At 41.9% G+C, this 26,036-nt stretch overlaps 1 protein-coding gene across 1 annotated transcript in view; it reads right to left on the reverse strand.

Annotated features, from left to right (window-relative positions):
* Positions 1–24,789, reverse strand: part of Asb9 (ankyrin repeat and SOCS box containing 9) — a 28,645-nt gene extending 3,856 nt beyond the window's left edge. Inside the window, exons 1-6 of the mRNA XM_051141419.1 lie at positions 24,492–24,789; positions 15,919–15,998; positions 7,677–7,784; positions 4,859–5,009; positions 3,647–3,781; positions 1,146–1,337 (exon numbers count right to left, since the gene is read on the reverse strand). Of these exons, the coding sequence (XP_050997376.1) occupies positions 1,146–1,337; positions 3,647–3,781; positions 4,859–5,009; positions 7,677–7,784; positions 15,919–15,998; positions 24,492–24,573 (748 nt within the window). The 5' untranslated portion in view covers positions 24,574–24,789. The remainder of the gene's footprint in view (positions 1–1,145; positions 1,338–3,646; positions 3,782–4,858; positions 5,010–7,676; positions 7,785–15,918; positions 15,999–24,491) is intronic.
* Positions 24,790–26,036: the final 1,247 nt, after the last annotated feature.

Genomic DNA, 26,036 nt, shown 5'->3' on the forward strand with positions numbered 1-26,036 from the left:
GTGTGTGTGTAGAAAAAAGCAGCTTATTTGACATCAGAGTCCTTCAGGTAGGAAGGCCTGCTTCAAAGTCTCATAGTCCAAAAGCAAAGCACAGTCAACACCCTGGTGAGAAGGCAGGTACTGAATTGTCTCCAAGAACAAAGAATGCAGTCAGGTATCCTCTCAACCTGAAGGGGTCTTTGCTATAAGAAATGGCCCTTCCCCTGTACACAGCATTGTTTCATTATTTGGGTGAGCAGTGTGAGTTCTTATTTATGGAGGAGTGTGTTCAACTTGAGAGGCAATGTACCTTGATTGGTGTGACTCATTAAGCAAATACCCTAAACTCTCAGCTGCATCTTCATCCCAGCAGCCAATTCCCTTGTGGCTTGGCAATTTAGACATCTTGGGGAATCAAATAATACATAGGAGGCTTCTGCTAAAGCACACTAAAGCAGCATTTCTCAACCTGTGGGTTGCAACCCCTTTGGAGAATCAAATGACCTTTTCACAGGGGTCACCTCAGACCATCGGAAAACACAGATATTTACAACTCCTAACAGTAGCAAAATTACAGTTATAAAGTGGCAATGAAAATAATGTTATGGTTGGGCATCACTACAATATGAGGAACTGTACTAAAGGCTCACAGAATTGGTAAGGTTGGGACTCACTGCTCTAAAGCACGCTTTAGTGCTTTAGTTAACTTTATTTTTTTATTTTATTTATTTATTTATTTATTTATTTATTTTTTGTTTTTCGAGACAGGGTTTCTCTGTGTAGCCTTGGCCATCCTGGACTCACTTTGTAGACCGGGCTGGCCTTGAACTCACAGCGATCCACCTGCCTCTGCCTCCCAAGTGCTGGGATTAAAGGCGTGCGCCACCACGCCCGGCCGCTTCAGTTAACTTTAATATCAAATGTTTTTAAATAATATCTGACCTCTTTTTTAAAAACTGGCCTAACAGCCTGACTTCAACATATCAAACAACAAAAGGCTATTTAATTCATAAGCAATAATGTGCCTTGCTGAATTCTCTCAGATTCTCAATGCCTGGTGATGGCAGAGAGATTGGAAGTCAGAACTTAGTAAACTACCAGGCTCAAGCTAGAGATCAAAGGAGTCCCTATGGGTTAGGGCTTAGATTTGGGCAAAGGAGAGGCACCTTCTCTCTGCAAGAAGATCTCGATCACAGGACTCTCTGGAGGCACCAGCTCTACGGGACGTTTGCCTTCAGCGTTCTTAGCATAAACACTTGCTCCGAAGTCCATGAGCAGATGCACCATATCCCCATTGGACATCCTGGCCACCACATGAAGAGGAGAATCCAAACCTTTGCCTTGATTCACAGATGCTCCTAAGTAGTCACAAGAACAAAGGAGGTCAAAGAGCAGTGTCTAGGCAACCCCCTTCTCCAAAGACTTTAACTATGAGGAATACTGATGAACATAATTTTGTGAAATTGGGAACTGATTTTATTTTATATGACTTAATATAATAAGAAAACCGGGCTCTGTTGGTAAAGTGTTTGCCATGCAAGTGTGAGAATCTGTGCTCAATCTCCAGCACCCAGAGAAAATCATGAATGTGGTAGCACATCCTTGTAATTCCAGCATGCTTAGGAGTGAACAGACAGATCCTTGAAGCTGGCCTAGGCAAATCAGTGAGTCCCAGGTCCCAGTGAGAGACAGTGCTCCAAACATCAATCTGGATGTCTCCTGGGGAGCAACATCTAAGGCTGACCTCTGGCCTCCATGAGCATGTGCACGTACACGCGCGTGTGCGCGCGCGCGCACACACACACACACACACACACACCTGAACACACATGTGCAATCCCCTTCCCCACATGAGCATGCACACTTTCACACAAATATAATAAAAGGAAAATTGATTTGACAATGTGACTTGAACATACAATGTGAGCCATGTAGCACATGGAGTTAACAATTCACCACAGGGTATTATACATGGGCTTGACACAATCAAGAAAAATCTAAGCAGCATAAATACTGGAAATTCATTTTTAATGCAGTGTAAGTATTACTTCAGACCAAGCGTGGGGCTAGATTTGGAAGCCATGCATACATCATGAAGCCAGATTCATATACTAAGCAGCCATCACTGCATTTAAAGCCATGAGACTTGAGACTGTGCGAGCTGGATCAGAAAACACAACCAAGTCAGGGAGGCTTTCTTTTTTCTTAAGTTGGAACAATGGATCCTGTTACCACAGAAAGGCTGGCAAATTCCCTTTAGGAGTGAGGTGGATTTCTGCAACCATCCTTACCCAATTCTACTTCCATTTTCTAAATAAATGACTCCCCCTGCTCCAAGTCTGGTGTTCACTGACTTATATACAGGCTTGCACTTTTACCTGAGCTGCAGACTTTCTCCACAAACATCCATGCCCATTCAACATGTGTTAATTGAATTGTTTTTAAATAGTATTTTTACTTTATGAGAAGTGCCAAATATGGCCATGTCCTGGATAAGAGCTTCAAATGTCTTGAAGCTTAAAAATCTACTTAAAGTGATAGGAAAGAGAGAGAGTGGCAGAGAGAATTGATGACTAAGAACTGCTACCAATGGAAGCCAGAGGGGTCAAGAACACCACAAGAGGGTAAAGATGTACAAGATCAATTAACCTGGGCCCATGGGGCTCACAGACATTCAATCACCAACCAAAGAGCACGCATGGACTGGATCTAGGCCCCCTACACATATGAAGCTGATGGGCTGCTTGGTCCTTAAGTGGATCCCCTAACAATTGGAGTAGGGGCTATGTCTGACTTGGACTCTGTTGTCTCCATCTGGATCCCGTTTCCCTAGCAGGGCTGCCTTGTCTTGCCTCAGTGAAAGAAGAGGCACTTAGTCTTGATGTGACCTGATGTGCCAGGGTGGGCACATCACCCTGGCACATCAGGTCACATCAAGACTAAGTGGGAGAGCAGTAGGGGAAGCGGGTATGGGGGAAGTGGATGAGAGGGTGGGAACGGAAGGAGTGGAGGGAATGAGGTAGCGATTGGCATGTAAAATGAACAAATAAATAAATTAATTAATTAATTAATTAATGAAAAAAAAGAACTGAAAAGAAAGGGAACACGAAAATAGTCAGTGTAAGGGAGACTCCTGGAGTCTTAAAGGAGGACAAAAATTCAGATAATTACAAAGTTGCAATAGTGTTCCCAGTGTTGCTAAGGGGACTCGACAACCATAGAGAGATGAAAAGAAATCTCTTCAAGGGAAAAAAAAAAAGGTTAAGGCAGACTAATTTCCTAATCAGAAAGAACTGTGGAAGATGGTTCCAAATAGGCAAACTCTGCAAAAGTTGCAAATCCAGCAGCTTTGCAAGCTTTGCAGAACTGAATCATAAGATTGTCCAGCTAAAGAGACGCAGAAGGGAGAAAATGCTAGTGATAAATGAGGACCACCCTGGAAAAAAAAAAGGAATGGACGGCATCACCATCTTCTTCATTGTCGAGCTAGTGGGAAGCGAGAGACCTGAAATGTGAATGGTGTAGAACAGCTTCCCATCAGAGCAGTGTGCTCCTACTCAGTCTCCTTGCCCACACTCTTTCCTCTAGTATGACAAAAGGATCTTTAAGATTCCCCTAATGTACTCTTCATTTTCACACCATATTTTGTTTTGCTCTTTTGCCTTACCTGACTCCAGAAGCTTCTTGGCACAGGCTATCTGCTGGTATTTACAAGCCACATACAGAGGAGTGCCCAGGTGGCTGATGTTGTAGTCAATATTGGCCCCATGAGCTGCAAGGGTCTCGATACACTTCACATGCCCTATAGCCCCCCAAAAAGAAGAAAGGGGTTATAGCATAAACTTGCTACACAACAAGTTCTAGTTTTTGTGTGTTTACATGCATCCTCTAACATATCCGGCAATCAAAAGCCATATTCTTTTACTTAGAATGGAGAATAATTTCAAACACTAGCCTCACAGTAAATGCCTGTTCCAAATCCATTAAGTCTGTTCCCCATTGGACATTCATCTTCTTCCCATGAAGAGGAGAATCGGGCTTTTGCCTTGGTTCACAAAACAAAAGAGTTAGCCAAAGAGCCGACTCCAACCGTCAACAAATGTCATCTGCAGCTGCGGGTGGAATGGCACCTGCACTAATAGCCACGAAAAGCACTCAGCAGCCATCCACCTTCATCAAGTGTATGCTTGTAGCTAGTCTGATCTCGGAAAAGCCATGTAAACACAGGGCGAAAGATGGTCCTGAAGAATGACATGGAATGTATAACAGGACAGGGAAGGAAGCTCACAGCCTGTAAAGACTGGAAGGAATAGGCCACAGTGAACACAGGGAGGTCTTAGAAACTATCAAAGGCCATGGGAACAAGGCCCAGTCTAGTCAAAAGCTTAGAACTGTGAGCTAAAATAAACCTTTTCTCCCTTGAATTGTTTTCATCAGAATTCAGAGCTGAATGGAATATATATTCTGCCACAAAAAAAGAATGAGATTATACTGTTTGTATGAAAATGAATGGAATTGGAGAGCACCATATTAAGCAAAATAAGCCAAATCCTACTGCTTTCATACAATTATATATGGGCTAGCCAAAAAAAAAAAAAAAAAAAAAAGGCCTTGGTTTCTATGGAATCAAGTATTCCACAAAGATCCATAGTTTCCTATGTATTTACCATCTCCTGTGTAACAGAGCCCCTATGTGGGAGAGCAGGGGCTAGAGCAGGACCCAAGAGCCTGCATTTGCAAGCCCCACCATAGGGATGCTCCTGCTACTAGGCACCTTTTGAAACCTATGGCTCTAAAATATTCTTCTTCTTTCCTATTTCAGTAGCAAGAGCTTCCTTGAAGGACTGGATGAAACCCCTAAACATTCCAATTGGTTTACCTCTCTTAGCAGCCTCGTGGATGGGAGAGGCCAGATCACTCTCAGGATGGGCAGCGGCTCCATGCTGCAGCAGCAGATTCACACAGTCCTGGTTGCCGTTAACGCAAGCGTTAAACAAGGGGGTTCGCCAATCAATAGCCATGCCATTCACCTGTGAAGAAAACCCAACTCCAGGATGAAGATGGGGACTGATAGGGACTGAATTCAAGCTTAATCCCTCCACTTTCAGGATATCTTTTTTCTTTTAACTTCTCTGAGCCTCAAACACCAGCTTTTTATATAAAATGAGAGCCTCCAAATTCTGGAAGTTTATCATGAAAAAAAAAACAAACAAAGTATAAAATATAAGGCAGTGATACTATTTTTTGATCCTTTTTTAATTTTATTAATTTATTCAGATTACATCTCAATTGTTATACCTTCACTTTTATCTTCCCATTCCTCCCTCCCTCTTTCACCCTTTTCCCCTCCCCTAGGTCTGTGACAGAAGGGGACCTTTTCCCCCACCATAATAAGGTCACAGCCTATCAAGTCTCATCCTGGTAGCCTGCTTATCATGTGTGATATTGTTACTGAACATTCTATTTTCTCCCTGCCCTCCTTGGGCTCATGAACTTTGAAACTAATTGTGATAATTCCCATAGCATAGCTTACAAATTAGCATCTTTATTTTAAATGTACATCCTAGACAGTGGCCAGAGTAATATGAAATTGTGTTTTAAAAATACCTCTCTCATTTAAAAGGATGATTCTCGTGTAAAAATGCTTAACACATACCAAAGTTTTTTTCAGTTCGTTCATTAACAAGAGACTTGGTAAGATGGTAGGGTTGAATCAAAGAACAATGTATATAGTCAGTCAATATGCTACTTAAATACTTTTGTTTAAAAAAAAATACCTTTGTAAACAGATACAGAATAAGACATCAAAACTGTAGACTATAAAGTTTTTTTTTCCTAATGCTAGAAGTCTCACAGAAATTTACAAGCTGCCATCCATGTCATGATGTTTGGGCTACAAACAGACAATAGATAGCATGCCCAAATAAGCATGGATGCTTCTTTTTTGTCATATAATTGGATGCATCTGTCACATGAAGAATGGGAGGCTGAATTCACCAGCACACTCTCTTTCCTAGGTAAGGTACAGGAGATGCACAGTACAAAGTTAAAGGAGATGCCCTCTCCTGAAGTCCCATAATGCCACAGGACCACAGAGTGACTGTTTCATTAATGTTTCCATTCCAGTTGCCTCTTTTGTTTCTTTGGTATGGGGTTTTGTCATTAAGTGGCAAGAAACCTTCTCACTCTCTCTATTCTCTTGCTCTAAGAAATGGGTTGATAAATTTTGCCCAATTTCACTTCCAGACTTTTGTGTTTGTTGTGTCTTGTGGATGGAAACCCTTACTTTCCTTTAATTCACCATTTAGCTCTCTGGTTCTAAGGTCATTGTGTTTCAGATTAGACATCATTTCCTATAGGAAGTTCCCTTGGATTTCCTCCACTGGAAATATGTAAACACTTGTATATGCTCCCATAATCCCTATTAATCCTATGACTCTGTGTTAGTTTCCACACTGGCACAGGGTCTTTCTATCCACAGTGCACATCCCTTCACAATATGGCTCTGCAGCCCCTCTGATCACAAGATGGAGGTTATTTTTCCAATACTTGAAACTGGACTTGCCTTGATGACTTACTTTAGCCAATATGACAGTGAAAAATGCAATGCAAGAGAAAGGCCTGCCCTCTTTTACGGCCCTTACAATCCCTGCTCTCTTGTGGACAAGTCCAAGCCACTTGCTAAAGGATGAGAGACTACACAGAAATGTTCTTACTCTGACATCCCAGCCTTCCCTAGCTGAACTGCTCACCTTTTCTGCAGCATTTCACTCCCTGCCACCCAGAGATATGAAAACAGAGATTCTACAGTCATTTAACAATGCTTATTAGTGCTGTCTGATAAAGAAAATGTTTCAGACTCTAAGCATAGCTTTTATGATGGTTTGTATTAGATCCCATACATCAGGTGTGCTGGTGCATGACTTTGAACCCAGCACTCAGGAGGCAAAGGCAGGAGGTTCTCTGAATTTGAGGCCAGGTTCTAGTTCCAAGACAGCCAGGGCTACACAGAGATCCCAGTCTCAGGGGAAAAAAAAGGGAGGAAGAAGAAGAGGAAGAGGAGGAGGAAAGTAAGAAGAAGGAGAAAGGAGAAGGATGAGAAGGAGAAGGAAAAAATGATAAAGTAGAAGGTAGAAGGAGGAGGAAGAGGAAAAAGGAAAAGGAAGAGGAAGAGGAAAAGAAAGAGGAAGAGAGGAGGAAGAATAGGGGAGGAAGAGAAAGAGGAATATGAAGATGAGGAAGAGTCTCGGGTATTTGAACAGCTAGTCCCTAGTTGGGGGACTATTCATGGTCTCACTCCCTTTCTCTGCTTCCTGTTTGCTTTTGAAGAAATGAGATCTCAGCTTCCTACTCCTGTTGTCATGTCTGCCACTTGCCATCAAGCTTCTCTACCATCATGGACTCTTAATCCTCTGAAACCATAACCCCAAATAAACTCTTCCACAACTTACTACTGACCATGGTGTTTTATCACAGCAACAAGAAAGTAACTAATACAAAATCCTAGTTAGAAATAAAATATTTCAGCTCCTGGTAAAGCCTATACACTTGATGAGCAAAATACTCTTGCAAAGTACCACACTTCACATTTCAAAGCAGACTAATCAAAGGTACTGGAAAGTATTTAAAGGGATGGAAATATCCACTTGTCTTTCTTCTATGGTGTTGTTTGTTTCTATTATCTAAGCCTCACATACCTGAGCTCCGTGGCTTAGTAAGACATTTGCACAGGAGAGATGACCTCTGAGGCATGCTTCATGGAGTGGAGACACATGATCGGCTGTAATGATGTTTACAGGCCAGCCCTGGAAGAACAGAAATGGTTTCAAAAGGGGTACAAGGCAACAGTACCCTCGGGTTCACTTTCAGCTATAAAACCCAACCAGTACTATGTAAGTTGTTCAAAAGGTTAAGTTGTGTGGACAGGTAAGACTGTATTGACTATAGTGTAAGCACGAAAAGACAAGAAAACGGGCCCATCACACAGTGCAAGTAAGAGCCCAATAAAACCACAAAGGAAATGATTTTACCAGGTTCTGCTGAGGCCTACAACTCACCACTTTCACTCTTAATTATATGCACTCAAAAAACAGATACATGGGAGCCTGGGGGTGTAGGTAAGTAGGTAGAGTAGTTGATGTCCTGCTCAGTTTCACACCAGGCTTCAGCAGACACTTTCTGAGAAGGGCAAGTGTGAGATAAGATAATGAGGAAAAGAATAGCAGGAGCCTTGGCTTGCCTGGCTTGTGTGTGTGTGTGTGTGTGTGTGTGTGTGTGTGTGTGTGTGTGTGTGTGTGTGTGACTGAAGAGTCTTGTCTCCTGGTGGTGTAATATCCTCCCCTTTAGTGGGGGCTTTGCTGGTGCTGCACCTTCCACCTCCTGCATACTTTTCCTCCTCCTTCTCCAGTCTTCCTCATCCTCCCGTCCTCCTTCTCCTCCCTCTTCCTGTGTTCTTCCACTGTTCTTCCTCCATTTTTCCTCCTCCTCTAGTCTTTCCTTTCCTCCTCCTGCCTTCCCTCTCTCCTCCCTCACCTGTGCTCCTCCCTCCAACTGTTCTTTCCGTACCCTACTCTTCCACGTCTTCTCTTCACCTTCTCCTTTTCACTTCCTCCTCTTCCTCCTCTTTTCGCATATGCTAAGCCACGCATCTACCACTTAACTACATTCCTACCAAGATTTGCTTTTAAGTAAGAAGATATACAAAGATGGTAAAGGGTCGTTTTCAAGATTAAACATCAACTTTTGTTTGGCTCACTCTCTCTTTAGTGGTGGCACCACTCTTGGCTTATTCTGGTAAAGTCTTTGACTATAAAAATGAAGGTGGCCTGTGCCTAACAACCAGCCAGGAAGTGAGACCCTCAGCTCAACCACTCAGGAGGAGCTGGATCTTGTAAGTGACTGCCTCAGCAAGCTTGGATACAGATTCAGTTAGTCAAGCCATACAATGACTGCAGCTTTCCAGAGTTCTAGCCCCAGCAAAATGTCTCAATTCCCATGTTTGCTACTTCATGTTGCTTACTTGGGGGCATTCTTTTTTATACAGCAAGTCGTGTGGGAGACAGGGAACAGGTTCTGGGAGAGCCACCACAACATGCTTGTACATGTGAAGCTCCAATGCCCTGAACATTCTTTTTCCATCCCCTTTCTCCATCTGCTGTTTGTAGGGAAGGAATAGACTGTATTTTCCCTCCCTCCAGAACCTCAAATCCCATCTGCACACCATGAATCCTCAAAGCATGACTCCCAATGCCCTGACACAGGAAGAACTTTAACTGATTGAATTTAGCCTTTCTCAAGTATCACCACGAACTTTACAATGTGGCACTTGTTTTACTATTGCCACTATCATTCACTTGTGAATTGTTTTATTTTAGTGAAGGCATCATCTCAAATCTTTTCATTTGGTTTGGTTTTTTTTTTTTCTTAATCTTCTCTTGTTTGTTTAATCTATTCCACTCACCCTGCAACACATGGGAAATTTCATGGTGAAACTGTTAGCTGCAAATTTAGGTCTAGTGACACAGGCCTGTATCTCAGCTGCTTGGGAGACTGAGATGGGAGGATCAAAATGTCAAAACCTGCCTAGGCCACAGAGCAAAGTTCAAAGGTTAGCTTCAGCAACTTAGTAAAACTCTAACTCAGAAAGAAAAAAAGGGGGTGGGGGTGGGAACTGGCAGCATAGCTCAATAGTGGATTGCCTGCCAAGCATGTGTAAGCCCCAGATTCAATGTCCAGAAACACACACACACACACACACCAGCATTTCCCCCTGTGCAACAGATCAAGCAATAAAAGAATAAAAGACAACATACTTTTAAAGGAAATTTTGTTAGTAGGAAAAGTAGCCCTCTAGCTAGGATCACCATTTCAAAGCTAGCATTTGTGTACTTGTGTATAAACCCAGGAAAGCAGAAAGCAACACAGAAATTAGTCCCAATGTAAAACATTTTTACCATATTTTATATATTCATGTTGCAACAAATGTGAATATTAAACTATTCCTTTAAGTCTCTTTCTCAAAGTTTAGGACCTTATTTAGAGCTCATCAAGCCATAGCTATTACTCAAGGATCTTATAATTTGTCTAACTAATTGACAAATATGAATCATTTAACATTGGAGGGTGGTAATTTTTAACCAGTTACCTCACAGCTTTCAGTCCGCTGTGAGATCTGCATAGAGAACACATATTGACTGGACGGCTTGTTTGTAATTTTTCTATTAACAGTTGTCGTGACCACACATTTTTGGGGGGTAGGTTGCTTGAGCTATACAGAATCGGGGATTGAGCCAATACAGCGCTCAGGCCCTTGTAACATTGTTATAACATGTCATGTGTCATGTGTCCACCTAGATGAATGCAACCAACTGTAGAGACCTTTGGGCTTGTCAGCTTGACTGTCCAGAGTTACCACTCAGTAGTTCTATACACTCAGCAGAAAAGCAGCTGAGGACTACCTTTCACTCTCACATTCACTTCTTCCTACCTCACTAAGGAGGTTCCAGCCATTTGATGTGGCGTTCCTCTGCTCCCCTTCTCCCCACCCCTAAAACCCATCTGCACCTTCCACATTCTTCCTTCACTTTGGTCTTTCCTATGAGGAACAAATGGATGCCATCTTTCTGATAGACCTTGGACTCAGAGTCCCTCCTCCACCCACATGGCCTGTCATCTACTGTCAGACATTTGCCCATTCCCCAGTTCTCTCCCATCAGACATACTAGACATACTTTACTTTTGCTTCCTACACCTTCCCATCCTTGAGTCCCAAGGCCTCTGCCAAGCCATCATTCGATGCCCTTCCTTTCGCTATCACTCCTCTCACACACACAAAAATGGCCTGTGCCCTTTGTTTGTGCTCTTACCTGATAGTCCTCTACAGTGCAATCCTGCCCAAACCTCTCTTAATGATCTTAAAATGGAAAGGGAAGTCCACCTGAAGGTGAAAGGCTTTAATTGGGGATGGGGGAGAAGATGGGAAAGAGGAGAAGGTCAACCAAAACTAAGCCTGTGTGCAAATGTCATAAGTAAGCCAGGACTGTATACAGGTGCCAGGAGTAAAGCAGGACTGTACGTAAATGCTCTAAGTAAACCTGCTGCTTTGTAAGCTCCACTGAAAATAAAAGAAACATGAATAAAGCTCACAGGTGACTTCTTTCTCAAACACAATATGCAGTGCTCAGTCTTCCAAGTCCTCCCACCTCTGATTTTGCTATTTATTCCTTTTGACCTCCCAGAAACCTTTCTTTTGGCTTCTAACAAACTGTTCTACCTGACTTCCATCTTCAGAACACAGCTTTCTTTTTCACTGACTCTGTCCTTTCCTCTGTACTTCTTCTAGCATGGGCATCTGCTTTTAAAAAATTGCCTCAATTTTTTGCTTTTCTAGAAGTTTTTTTCTATACTGTTTGCATGTGAATGCATGCACTCATGCATGCACATACAAGCTCTAAATCATCCTTGCCAAGACATAACCACCTAGGGACCCAACTAGCAATATAAACTCAACTTTTTCCAATCAATACAAAACAACAACAACAAAAAAGCCTTGTCAATCCCAGTTCTCTCAGTGTCATTAAGATCTTGCTTGATCTCTAGATTGGAGACCTTATCCCTAAGCCTCAATATGCTTACATGTAAAATGGCTTCAGTTGCACCTGCCTTCTAAGATTATTATGAATCCTGGAAAATGGTGGGTGCAAAAGTTAAGCACTCAGTAACTGCCTGGCCATCACTCACTAGGATTTCTTCTTCTTTCTCATTTAGCCCTCAGTCACTTGCTAACTCCTAAATGCAAGTGATTGTCCTTGTATCTATCCTGATCTTTAATTGGCCCTTTAAAGATCCCAGTGGGCATCTGTGCTGTCTAATTTTAAATCTGACAACAGCTAAAGTCATTTCAGAACAGGGAACCTCAACTGGAAAAAATGCCCCCACCAGAATGGCCTGTGGGCAAGACTTTCTTGCATTCGTCTTGATATTAATGAAGATGTTGGAGAGCTCAGCTCACTGTAGGCCATGCCATCCTTAGGTGGTGGTCCTGGGCACTCTAAGAAAGCAGGCTGAGTAAGTCATGTTAGCAGCTAGTAAGTAACCTTCCTCCTTGGCTTATGCATCCTTTCCTGCTTCCTGGTTTCTGCCCTGAATTCTCTGACTGATGATAAACTGTTGCCTGGAGGTATAAGTTGAAGCAAACCTTTTCCTCCTCAAGTTGCTTTTGGTCATTGCATTTTATCATAGCAATAGAAAACTAAACAGACACATAGGATTAACAGGTTTAGCCAAGTTTCTGGGGGATAAAACTCTACTCTTCCCTGCTTGCTTATGATGAGAATGTACTGAGAAGTTTCTTTGTTTTCATTACAAGGAGGAATCATACAGAGGGCTTTCAAAAAGTCCTGATTTCTAGGCTGCATCCCAGAGTGATGGCAATATAATGAAAGGAAGCTGAATTGGTGGGTTCATGGCTGTAATATTCGGGATTGAACGTAGGCTCTGTCATTTGCTAGGCAAGTGCTCTATCACTAAACTATATCAAAATCCCTGTTTGTCTTCACTTTTGGGTCTTATTCCCATTTTTGTGTTTTTGTTGGTGTGCATGCATGTGTGTGTGTGTGTGTGTGTGTGTGTGTGTACACATGCATGTTTGCATAGATGTAAGTGGACATAGGTGGATACATGTACTTGTGGGTGTACTTACTTGTATAGGCCAAAGGACTATGTCTGGAATTAGCCTCAACCGCTCTTCCTCCTTATTCACTAGAGGAGAGCCTATCAGTGAAACCCATAGATTGCTGATAGGACTAGTTTTGCTAGCCAGCTTGCTGAGGGAATCTCTTGTCTCTACTTCTGAGGCTGGAATTACAGGTGGCCCAGGTCCCCACCCAGCATTTATATGGGTTCTGATATCTAATCTCTAGTCCTCATGGGTAGGTTGCAAGTACTTTAATCATTGAGCCATCTACCCTCCCACCCACAGCCCTTTCGAAAACTGTGAGATAGGATCTCAGTGGCACAGTCTGTAGGCTAGGCTGGCCTTGAACTTATACTCCTCCTGCCTCAGCTCCTAAGAATCTGGGGTTACAGGCTTGTGTTCCCAGACCCAGTGATAAATTGGTAATTTTAAAAACTCACACCAAACAGCACCCTATGGGAACTCTAACCCAAAATCTAGAGAGAAAGCCACTAAAAATTAAGTTTACTGTTTTATATATATGGCAGCTTAATTACTTTCTACTGACCTAATAAACCCCCATTGTCTTTTTTAAATGATTTTTTATTGAAGTAGAACCGATATGTTAAACAGCTCACAGATCCTAAGTGTAACCTCAGTAAATTACCACAAAGAAAATGTACCTGTGTAACCACCTTACGGAGAAAGAAAGAAAATGTCTAGATACTATCCAGATTACTCTCACCTCTGGTGCCCAAAGGGATCGCTGAGCTGTCCAACACTGGAAAGCAGCTTTGTCTCACATGCTTAACATTTCATTAACTAGCCCAGGAAGTATGTATTTGTGCATGTGTTTGCCAATTTTAGTCAATGTGTTGGTCAAATTCATCCATCTACACCCATCCATCCATCCATTGAAAAAAATATATTCTTCCTTGATCACTTAGCTTTGGACTTGTCCATGTGATTTGATTTACCCAATTTGATATTACCAGATGTAGCATATGCCATGGTTGGAAGCATTCTATCCTTGGATGGTTCAGCTGGCCCTGCTATGCAATAGCCTCTTGCCAAGAAAAGAAAATCCTTCAGGCAGCCAGAAGTCAAAGAAGGATTAGAGTCATGTGTGCCACAGCTTAAAGCTGAGTCCAGGCAAGTCAAGCTCATGTCAAATGACTCAGTCATTGGCAAGAAGTCATGCTCATTGTATCCTGCCACTGAATAGTGGGATGAGAGTTTGTTCCTAAGTTTTGAGGTGGACTAATAAAAGGTGAGTATAAGAAGTTTCATTTTATAAAGACAGAGATTGATGTCCAAGCATGGCAACTCACTTAACTGACTTGTCAGAATTTAGATAAAGACATGGCTCTAAACTGATGGTCAGCAAATATATAAATATCAAATATAAATTAGCTAACATTCTTGTTAACAAGTGATAAGTAGCACTGGAGAGAGGGCTCATCAGTGAAGAGCACTTTCTGCCCTTCCAGAGGCCCTGAGTTCAATTCCCACCATCAACAACTGTCTATAACTCTAGTTCCAAGGGACCCAACATCCTCTTCTGTCCTTCTGGAGCACTGCACACACATGGTACACAAACATACATGTAGGCAAAAAACACCCATACACATCAAATAAAATAAAAAACAGACAAAACCCAACTAAAACAAACGATACCTAAAAGTTTCAATGATCATTTTTCATACTATGCAAATAGCATAAATAATTCATTTTACCTGAGTAAACTAACTTCTTTTAACTAAAGTTATATGTTAGAATCTATTTATAATAGGCTGCTCCCTCCAATAATATCTTAACACAGTAGCTTAGGTTAGTACCAATTTTTCTTCAGAAATAATACTCTTCTAGATGAACTTATTTTTGATAGGTCCATAAAATTGAGGCATTTTCTGAATTCACTTTTATTTTTCACTGCTCTTAAGTGTCCTGTGACTAATAGCATTATATCCATAGCTATGAGACAGATAAATTTTCAGTGGATCATAATTATTAAGATAGTATCACCTTGCTTAGAAATCATGATAGTTTCAAAAATTACAGCTAAAACTTTAACAAGTCAATCTAAAAGTCCGTAAGTTATAACAGCACATATTTGTTTCAATATTGTGATATATGTTCCCTGAGTTGTATTTTATGCATTTAAATGTTTTCTTTGCTAATGTATCCATAAATTTTTGCTGGATTGCAAAAGAATAAGATATATCATCCTGGGTAAGGTCCTGAGTTCCATCCCTAGCTACAAACATACACACACACACACACACACACACACACACAGAGAGAGAGGGGGGGGAGGGAGGGAGACAGAGACAGAGAGAGACAGAGACACAGAGATACACACACACACACACACACACACACACACACACACACACACGGTAACATTTTAGAGACTAGAACTTTCCAAATAAAGACTTTGTTAGGATGTAAACTGCCTTTTGAATGGTGTCTTTGCATATAATTCTAATAATTTAAACCGACAAAAATCAATGTGTGCAGGCAAATTATACCTAAAGAGAAGAAAACTAAAATCAAACTGTTGAGAGCCAAAGGCAACTGGGGATTTGAGCAAACTGAAAGTGCCCCTGAAATTGTAAGACTACATATTTAAAAAGACATATTCAAGCATTTATTTTACATTAGGAGTTTTTAAGCCTTGTGCTGCTGACATTTTAGAGCTGCCTAGTTTTTGACACAGAGGTTGTTCTATGTACTGGAGGACCCTTAACACTGCCATCGGTTTCTTCTTTTTTGATACAGGGCATCTTACTGAAGGTAACACACATCAACTGGCTAGACTGCAGCTCCAGGGATCTGCTTGTCTTTGTCCTCCAAGAGCTACTGTTACAGACATGTGCTACTGTGCCCACTTAATATATTAGTTGTTTTTATGTGGGCTCCAGGGATTTCTACTCAGGTCTTTAGGCTTGTGCAGTGAACACTTTACTAACTGAACTATCTCCCCTGATAATTGTAAGAACATGGTTTATTTACAAAACCGCAAACACCATGAATTACCACTTGCTGGTAACCCATTGAAGAATTTAGCATGACTCCTTCTGTGCACTTAGGTTTTCACAAAATACTCATTTTATGACAGCCAACAAAGAAGGAAATGGTTATTACAGTGAAGTTGAGCCCCATTTTGCTTACAAGAAAATGTCTACTATCACACTGTGATTTCTCTTTTCTTGGTCAGGTATAGCAATGGGCTATACTTGATACTGTTATTATTTTAGAGCTACCTGGCTGATAAGGTTCCTCATGGTCAGCAGACGTCCATGGATTGCAGCATCATGCAGGGGAGACCAATCAGACACGATATCTGTATGGGAAAGGAGGAGTGGGTTACATTATGCTCATGTGCTTAGACTGACAGGCTCATCCAGCAACTGAACTAAGGGCCAAAGAGGCAGATGGGGGAAACATGTTGAGTGAAGTAAGGCAACCACAGAAAAACAGGACAATATAATCCAGCTCCTAGGCAGGAAAGAGAGAGACCTCCAGTGGTCATGAGAGGTTGGAGGAGTAGGAGAGGAAATGGATAAGGCTTATTGGTGGATACTGAGTCACTATGTTAGAGAGGTGCGAGATGCTATGGTCCACCCTCTCTAGGCTAGGGTGATTATAAATAGGAACTGCCTGATACACATTTCAAAAAGCTACAAGTCTTTTGATGTTTTTAGCATTAGGAAGCAAGGCCTCCTGAACAAACTCTGACTCTCAGTTTTATTTGGGGTAAAGACAGAAATATACTTACCCATGGCTCAGTATATATTGGCATTTGAGGAGATAGGTATCTATAACCTGATTTCCATATTACATGGATCAAGTCATTCATGATACCTCATAAATGCACACAATTTTATGCATCCTTCAAAAAACAAATCTGATTTAAATTAATATTTTGAACAGGTAGATTGGGATGGCAGGTAGATGACTGAACTTCCATTTTTCACACTGGTTTCAAAGGCAAGTGGCCCATTTAATTTTGGGAGAATTTTGCCAATTATCAGCGTTAGCAAGTTCAGCCATGGTTGCCAGTCTCGCTTCCTACATGAAACACAAACTTTGGCATCTCAGCAAACAGTAGCATGCACTAATAGCAGCAATCATATAATTACATACACCATTAGGCTTTGAATCAAATCTAAACAGAACTGTATCTATCTATAAGTTACTGTCTGTCCCAAAATTAAGTACAGAACAGAATTCAGTCTAACCTTGAAGTCATGGCATTATTTGTGCCCCTCCCCTCTAACCAGTGTGCTAATGTCATCAAAAGAACATTCTGAGTTCAGACCCAATTGACCTATTCTGAACAGTGGCCCCCTGAACAAACTCTGACTCTCAGTTTTATTTGGGGTAAAGACAGAAATATACTTACCCATGGCTCAGTACATATTAGCTATTATTATTATCTTGTGACACTAAACAGTGTCTTGATTACATCCCAGAAGCACTGCATTAAAAACAGCAAATGTAGTCGACTACCATATAAGAGGAATACAGATTTTCAGGACAGAAGCCTGTAAATCCTTTCCAACACATTAAGCTTTCCTCTGCCCTTGTAATTAAGTGTAGATATAATTGAATGTGGCACAGACCGGATTCGTTCCTCATCCCAAGCTGCATCTGATTTCCAGAACAAACAGATGCAGGAGGCTACAACCGGGGAGGTTTGCCTGAGTCTGCATCAGTTCCATCTCTGTCTTTCTTTGAAAAGCACACGATATGCAAGCAAGGTGCAATTGTCCGGTGCTACTTGTTCCTTTCATGGGCACTTAAGAGCTGTTAAAAGCTGAGACACTGTGAGAACAAGGGCACTTGCTAATGCCTTGCAAACTGAAAGGCCACAAAGAAGAAGACAAGAACATTTTGTACCTAATGCATGTTAGCTGAGGACAGCCTGCCACCTGGAGTCATCAGTACCCTGGAAAATCTGTCCCAGTGAGCAAATTACCATCCTTGCAGATGGACTCATTAAGCATTTAGTACACGAAAGGGTGCTGTGTGGGCCTCCTATACACAGCCCATCCAGGGCTTTTTTACTGGGGTCACTAAGGTCTAGAGACAAAACACCTTATGGGAAATGGCTTTTCCCAGCTCGAGCTTGGTACAGGCCTAGTGTTCTTATAGCTGTCACAGAAGTTCCTAATTCTCTCAGAAAAAAAAAAAAAAAACACTGCCGCTTCTATCTGGGGAGTCTCAAATTGAGATTATAGATGTGAAGAGATTGGCATCTGCATTAGAATAAAAAGGACAGATAATCCCACCCTTTGGGTGCAAATAATGGAGGACATCATTCACATGAAATCTTGAGGAAGAAAAGATAAAATTTGAGGAAGGTCTTGAAAGTCAGTTTTTACTACGTGTGTAACTGGATGCCAATGGCTCACTAAGTGTGACATGATTGGCTCTTACTTTTCCCAAGTACTCAGCTGCTAAGAAATACAGTTCTCAAATCCCTCCACATCTTTAATGCTGTCTAAAATTATTATATTTGACAGCCTAAACAGCCCAGGAAGATAACTGAGGGCCTAAATTACAGCTCTGTTCAGATGTCATTAAAATGTTGCTACTGTATTATTAAGTGAATGCCAAAAACTGGGGCTCCTACTTATTAATCAAGGAAACATTACTCCTCTTTGTTATAGCAAATATAGAATAATGCTCCTCCCAAGATCAAAACCAAGTCTATTTGATAGTTTGAAATCGTGCAGAATTCAGCATTTACAGATCACAGACGCCCTGTGTCTTTTAGAAATATAGAGTGTGGTTTGGGAACACACCACAAGGCTGGTGATACTAATATCCATATCTACAATGCTCCAACTTACATATGATCTGCCCACTGGAAGTAAACAACCCAATGCTTTTCATTATAAATACAGACTTGTGCAACCAACACCACAATCAGTCTCAGGCCATTTTCATTACCCTGTGAAAAAAAATCTCATGGCCATTAGCATTCACTCCACATCTGCACCTGCCTCAGCCCCTGACAACCATTGATCTGTTTCTTGTCCTTAAAGATTTACGAGTTCATCTAAGTGGAACCATATGATAAGTGGTTCTTTGGGACTGACTCCTTTAATTCAGCATGTTTCAAGCTACATCCACCCTGTACCATGTATTAGCATTTCCTGCCATCTTTAGCCAAATAACCCTTGTATGGACAGATTACATTTTATTGACTCATTCATCAAATGAAGCAAACTTGTGCTGCTTCCAATTTAGGGTTAGCAATAATGCTGTTACAAATAGTCCTGTCCACGTTTGGGGGTAGATGTGTGTTTCCAATTATTGGTGTCTGACCCAAAAGAATGGAACTTCTGTGTGATATGTTTAGCCTCTTGAGAGAACTTTCTAAAATAGCTGCCCTAGCATATATTTCCATAAACAACATACAAGGATTCCCCTTCTAATTCCAGCCATTGTTGTATAGCATTTATTAAGCCCATGCTTCTGCCCCAAAGAAAAACATGGGCCCTTACTCTAAACCTTTCTTAACTTTATACAAGGACTCTACCCTCAGCAAATCTCAGAACACCAGAGTATATAAAAACCTAAATATTGATACTAGAAAGAGTAACACATTAACTTGTTTCTAGAGTTGACACAGCATAGACTGTGTGTGCAAGGAGAAAAGAAGAGAGAGAAAGAAGGAACAGAGGGAGGAAGGGGAAAGCAAAGCAAACAGCACGATTTTGCAATATAGAAATAATTCACATTCTCTTTGCTCTATACAACACTGGACAGAAAACTGAGACTTGCTCTTTGTGACAGCCAACTGAGGAGCGACCTAGAACACTTCTCTGGGCATTTCCAGGGTGCAGGCCTAGAGTAGGCAACAAGCTACAGGCTCAGTATTTGGCCAGTTAAATTCTAAGGCAGCCTCACATGCTCCTGCCAACTGCCAACTGGAAAGAGCAGATCAAGCATAAGACTCGGGACCTGTTTTCCTATCAGACCATGGATGATGCTCATGGTAGGAGCATCCATGAGATGACAGGGAGATTCAAGGCTACAGTACCCTCTTTCCATCAATTCCACAACAGTCTTTGAAACAGACTGTACTTTTGCTTTTACTGCCAAAAACAAAATAGATGGCAAATGAGGTCACTTTTAATACCATGAATCCATCGTTATAGCTTATGGGTAAAGTGGAGGATGGGGCTCTCATGACAAAACTATTCCACAAGTCCTTCAATTAGTGTCATTAAACTTACCCTTTAAGTAGGAAGTATCTCCATCTGGCCTTGGCACATTAGGAAGGTTGCCATTTCATTTTTATTATGCTTTTTGGAATACTTTCTAAGATTTCCATTTTTCAGGAGATATTTAAAGTGCACTAATTGCTGCATTCTGAAAAGAGCTATTAAGGAAGCTCCAAGGGCCCTAGTAAATGCAGGGCCAATAACATGAATCCATTTTTTGAAACATTTTGCAAGGTCAAGAGTGGGAGGGGGAAGTTGCTTTGAAGAGACTGGAGTATCGGAGACTCGACAAAGGCGGAGTCAGGGGCATAAATCAATACTACAATATTGGAGAAGAGTCCTGATGAGGGAAGTCTGGAGCAAGCATGAGTCCTCTTGGGCAAGATGGTCCTGTCTATTTCATTCATTGCCCAGCCTCTTCTTTCCTCCCATCTCCTCCTTACTCCCTCTCTGTACCCTCCTCCCTTCTGTTCTCCATGATCTCACATGTCCTCTCTTCATTTACAGAGACAGGATGCCCTCAGAAAGCATCCACTGCCAAATTGTCGCAAATATAAAAGTACCACACCAGAAGATGAAACTACTTCCTTTCAATGCATACTCCTGCCTGCTTTCTGATTAAATGTGAAAATTCTCTTCTGATAGGGTGGGCTCAATTTTGGAAAGAAAGCAAGTTGGTTTTTTTGGTTTTTTGGTTTTTTGGTTTTTTTTTGGCTGTTTGCTGAAAGCTCAACTTGTGCCAGAGAGATGGCTCCGCAAGTGAAGGTACTCGCCACCACGCCTAGTGGTCTGAGTTCCATCCCTGGGATCCACGTGGTGGAAGGAGAGAACCTATTCCCACACATTGTCATCTGACCTCTACAGGCACACACTGACACGTCTACAAAAGGAATCAATGTTTAAAAAAAAATTAACTTAAGGGTGAATAGTAGGAAATGGATGATTGGTGGGATTACCAGGGCTAATTTACCCTTCAATGCCTTTTGTGATGTGTCTACAAGTAGGGTGCACTGGTTTCCTAGAATGCTGTAAATAAGTACCTCAAACTAGGTGGTTTACATCAATTGCAATGTCATAATTTTCTTGCAGTTGTCAAGGCTAGATGTCTAACAGAAGTCTGAAAGCTTCAGCAAGGCCATGCCCTTTCCAGCATCTCTAGGAAGGAATCTTTTCTCACCTCCTCTAGCTTCTCTCACTGGATGTCCATCCTTGGCTTTCCTTGGTTTGTAGGTCTCTCGCTCTAATCTCCTCCTCTTGCTACATAGCATTCTCTCTGAATGTTCCCTCTCCTTTTCTTTTGGAAAGGCCAATCTTACGGAATTTAGGGTCCAGCCCGTGCCAGTGAGGCTTTACTTTAGTTAGTACATCTTCAGCCATTCAATTTCCCAAGTGTAGTCTCTTTTGGAGGTGCAAAGGCTACTTAGGATTTCAAAGGGTTTGGGGGGAGGTGCAAGTCAGTTCCTAGCAAAGAGCTTTCAGGTAGGAATGGTATTCTTTCCCTGTTCCTGGGAAAACAGAGTCAAGCATTAAATAAATCTCTGTGAAGAGTTGGCTCTCCCTTTTCTCCATTCTATTGTAGAAGAGGACGGAGAAAAGAATGAAGCACACCCAGTCTTATGCTTGCCTATGATTTGTCCTTGTGCCAGAGGGTACCTCCAAATGAGCAGAGTGTCTTGGAGCCAACTTGAAAACAACACTCTAAATGTTCCACATTCCACACTCTACCAAGGTCAAGACCTCAGAAGCATAAACAAATGTAACCAGGTACTGCTGAGGGTTTTTCCCCTAAGCTGAGGAACTGGTGCAAAGCAGGGAGCAAAAGAGGGTACTTGGGAAAGTGGAAATGTGTATGAGTGTAGTGGTTACATTAGGGTGGAAGGTGGGGAGCAATTTGTCATTCTGGATCAGAGAAGGAGGATACAAGCAAGCAGGGATGTCCAAGTGTCCTGGCATCTATCTTGTGATTTGCACGTCTTTGAAAACTGCGGTCCCTTACGCCCCATGGAATAGTAACATCAGAAATCCCTTCCTGCTTTTTGGTCCAGCATACTGATCCCACATCTTTGCTGTTCCCAAATGCCAGTTCTTGGCCATTGGAAAATTTCTCCTTTCACTGGGTTTCAACCACAAGCCCTCTGCACAGCATTCTGAGGCTTGTCACATTCAACCTTAGCCCCATATCATTAGGCTATGTGGCTTATGAAATGTTATTCAAATTTTTATGTCCAAAATAGAATGCTGGTGAGCTAGAGAGATGATCAATTGATAAAAAATAGCTCGCTACATAAGCCTGAAGACATGAGCTCAGATCCACAGCATCCACGTTAAAAAAAAAAAAAAAAAAAAAAAAAAAAAAAAAACAACTATACCAATGTGTCTATAATTCCAATGCTGGGGACATGGTTGCAAGGAGGACTCCTGGAGCTCTCTGTCCATGCATACTTACTGAATCACAAGCTCCAAGTTCAGTGAGAGACCATGTCTCAAAAAATTAAGTTAGAAAGAGATTAAGGATGACACACAACATTGACCTCTGACCTTTCACACATATCTACATACTTATGCACGCATACCTGTATGTATAAACACTCACATGAGCATGTACATATAACAAAGTAAGAGGGAGAAAACTCTGCATCCTCCCTTGCTCACTCTACTCCTAAGGCATTTCTCCTTCCAACTTCTCTCTTATCTAGTTCTTCTGTCTAATCTGGGACTGACAAGCTCACAATTTAAGATGCTTTCTCTCAGTTTGCCACAATATTGAGCCAAGCAGCACAGGATCTGATTTATCTTACTTTTAGAATGTAAGCCTTTTCTCCATCATCTCTGAAGTTTGACCCAGGTACCAGCTGTATGCTTGGAATTATGTAGTAGTTATCTTACCTTTAGAATTTAAGCCTTTTCTTAAGTATAGTGAATGCACTCACTTTCATGTACACACACACACACACACACACACACACACCTGCATACATGCACGCGTGCATGCGTGCCCTTTATCATCCAGTTCCATCTCTCCAAGTTAATTTTTCACTAAATTGACTCCTCAAGATGCTCTACATCCTAGCTGAGACAACTTGTTCACTTTTTTTTTTTCTGGTTGTTGTTGGGTTTTTGGTTTGTTTTTCTTTTGCTTTTTCTCTATAAACTGTGAACAAGTTTTGTTTTGATTTTGTTGAGACAAAGTTTCTCTGTGTAGCCTTGGCTGTTTTGTAATTGCTTTGTAGACCAGACTGGCTTTGAACTCAGAGATCCTCCTGCCTCTGCCTCTCTGAGTGCTGGGACTATAGGCATGCTCCACTGTACCCTGCTAACCTGTCCACTTTCTAAGCAGCATAGCATCCAGGAAAAAGTGGCTAGTTCCTCACTCAATGTACAAAAATAAAAAATAAAAACACTAGATTGCTGTGAAGTAACTGTTCAGAACTCTACTGAATTATTCACTATTCCCAATAGTGACTGGATTGGTACAGTGAAAGTACCCATCAAATCCTTTTTTGGGAGTGATTCTTGATGCCACTCTACCTTCCTACTATTCCAAATATGTTGTACTCAATACATACTAATTAATTCTGTCTGTCTTTGTATATAAAAGCACCACTTACCATTGAGGGCCCTGCACAATTTGGAAGGAAATGAAAAAACAAACAAACATGTAGGCCTGACTCTTCAATTAGAGAGGGAAGGTATTTCATATTGTCTACCATCTGTTGTTTTCCCTTTACATACCTGTACAAAAAAAACAGTACATCCTGGGGGACTGTAAGACCCATGTTTATTGTCCTTCTAATAGGCAAGTGTTGTGGACAGCCTACCAGTATACTAAATATAATACTGTCTCCTTGAATGATTAGGCCCAGATTTCCCTCATCTGGAACTGGAAGAACGGTTACAGGAGAATCACAGTTGAGTGAATGTGTGAGACTCTATCTTGGCCAATGCACCACCCAACAGGTGCAGTTCACAACTGTAATGAAATTTTTGAACATGTTAAGTCTCCTTTCTAAAGTCAATCAGCCAGCCAGCCAGCCAGGCAACATCCTTGAGAAACCCAGCCCCACTAAATATGAAATATCTAAGAGAACATTTAATAAAAGACATTTTAGCAATTAAAATGTTCCTATAAGATCCAGTAAAGTAGTACACACACACACACACACACACACACACACACACACACACACACACACACCTCTGTAATCTCAGCACTTCAGGGGCTGAGACAGGAGGATAATGAGTTTAAGGGCAACCTGAACTACACAGGAGGCCAAAACACTGCAATTTATAAGTAACTCTTAAACCTCTTATTTAATAAGTAATACATCTGACCCACAAAAGTATTACTTGGGGCAAAAGTTTTCATCACTAGAAAATGCTCTGTGATTAAGTGTTTCATCTTTACGACTCTACAGGTAAAGGTATTTTTTGAACAAACACATAAAAGATGCAGACTAGCAAGCTGTGGACATCTGTCCAGTAGCTACCCTATGGACACCTCACAGAAAGACCCACAGCCATTGCCCAGTTCCCTTCTGTCTGTTGAGCACATTAACCACCCTCCCCAGCACTCTGACTTCCCATCTTCTATGACTCACCCCCCATCAATGGATTTGAAAGAAATCTGAGGTGAGGAGAGCCTCCTGGCTTGTCACTCCTTGGCCCTTGTTCACCGTCCATGGTACTCTCTTGGACCAGCAAACTCTTACGTTCCACTTCAGTTGTTCAGGAAAACTCGAATGTCATGCTTTTGGTGCCCCTGGGAAATTCCACTTCTGTTGTTGGTTGAACTGCAGACGTCCTGGTCCAGGCAGTCTGCAGCAGAGAACAGCACAGGCAGGGTAATGTGAGTACTACCTGTGGTCAAACAGAGTCTCTGGCAGACATACACACACACACACACACACACACACACACACACACCACACACTCACACACACATACTACACGCCACCTAGAAGGCTGGAGACTGGCCAAAGTACACAACAGGCCCCCAGGCCTCAAGTCTGCAAAGTTGCTGATGTCATGCCCTTTGCTACACTGAGACCAATCAGGGAGCCGAGCTTTAGAATTTATCACAAAGGAAATTTACACTTTGTAACTTTTGGAGAATGAAGGGAGCTGGGTGGTTGTGTAGGAAGAAGTCGTTAAAGGTGCAGAGATCTGTTAGCCTCTTTGGGGCTTCTCAGAGGCGCCCTAGCATCCAGGGGCTGAGAAAGCTGCTTTTTGCAGCAGCTCAGAGGAACTGCTTGCACACGAACATGCACAGCTCAGCCTGGCCATCTGCACATGTGGTTTCAATTTTGCTGGGAGTGTCTTATGGAAAAATGTGGCCGTATGTTACAAAAATGCAAGGGGTAGAGGTGGAGAGGGCTAGAAAGAACTTGTTTTCCTCTTTAGGGGGCTAGAAGGTCATTCCATGTTCTGTTTTGCCCTTCCTGCATACATTTTGGGTTTAACTTGTAAACAAATGCCAAATGGTTGCTATTAGAAACATGCATGGCAAGGTCACCACAGGTGCGAAAGAGGGCCACCAACTCTCAGTTACTAGTTGTGAAGACGACTGCTTTGTTAACATGCCTACAACTCATTCAGTATAGATGACTTTTCAATTTCCACTTTGCACCATACTTCCCAGTACTGCACTCACGTTGCCCCATCAGCAGGCTTAAAAACGTGCTTGGTGTTAGCACAGCCTCCTGGCCTCAGAGGCTTGATGCTTTTCCTCCCCCCTCCCCACCCCCCGCCCCCATCTATTTACCATCCATGACACCCTCCTGTACCTAGAAGCTGTAAGCGCCACTTCTCTTGTTCAGGAAAAACACCCACATTTTCTCTCTTGCAGGTTGAAGAGAATATCGTATCCTCAAAAATCTCTAAACTACTCTCAAGCACCACCTGGCATCTAAACACTGCAGTAGATTTGTTTCTGTTTGGGATGGTTGGATCCTCAATTGAAACATTTAGTAACTTTTTAACTGCTTTGTGCTTGCTTGCTTGCTTGCTTGCTTGCTTGCTTGCTTGCTTGCTTGCTTGCTTGCTTGCTTGCTTGCTTGCTTGCTTGCTTGCTTTTTTCAGGTAGAATATGGCTGTGTGGCCCAGGCTGTCCTCGAGCTCACTATGTACTCAGGCTAGCCACAATC

Source organism: Acomys russatus, chromosome X (genome assembly GCF_903995435.1).
Source record: "Acomys russatus chromosome X, mAcoRus1.1, whole genome shotgun sequence".
Lineage (NCBI taxonomy): Eukaryota > Metazoa > Chordata > Mammalia > Rodentia > Muridae > Acomys > Acomys russatus.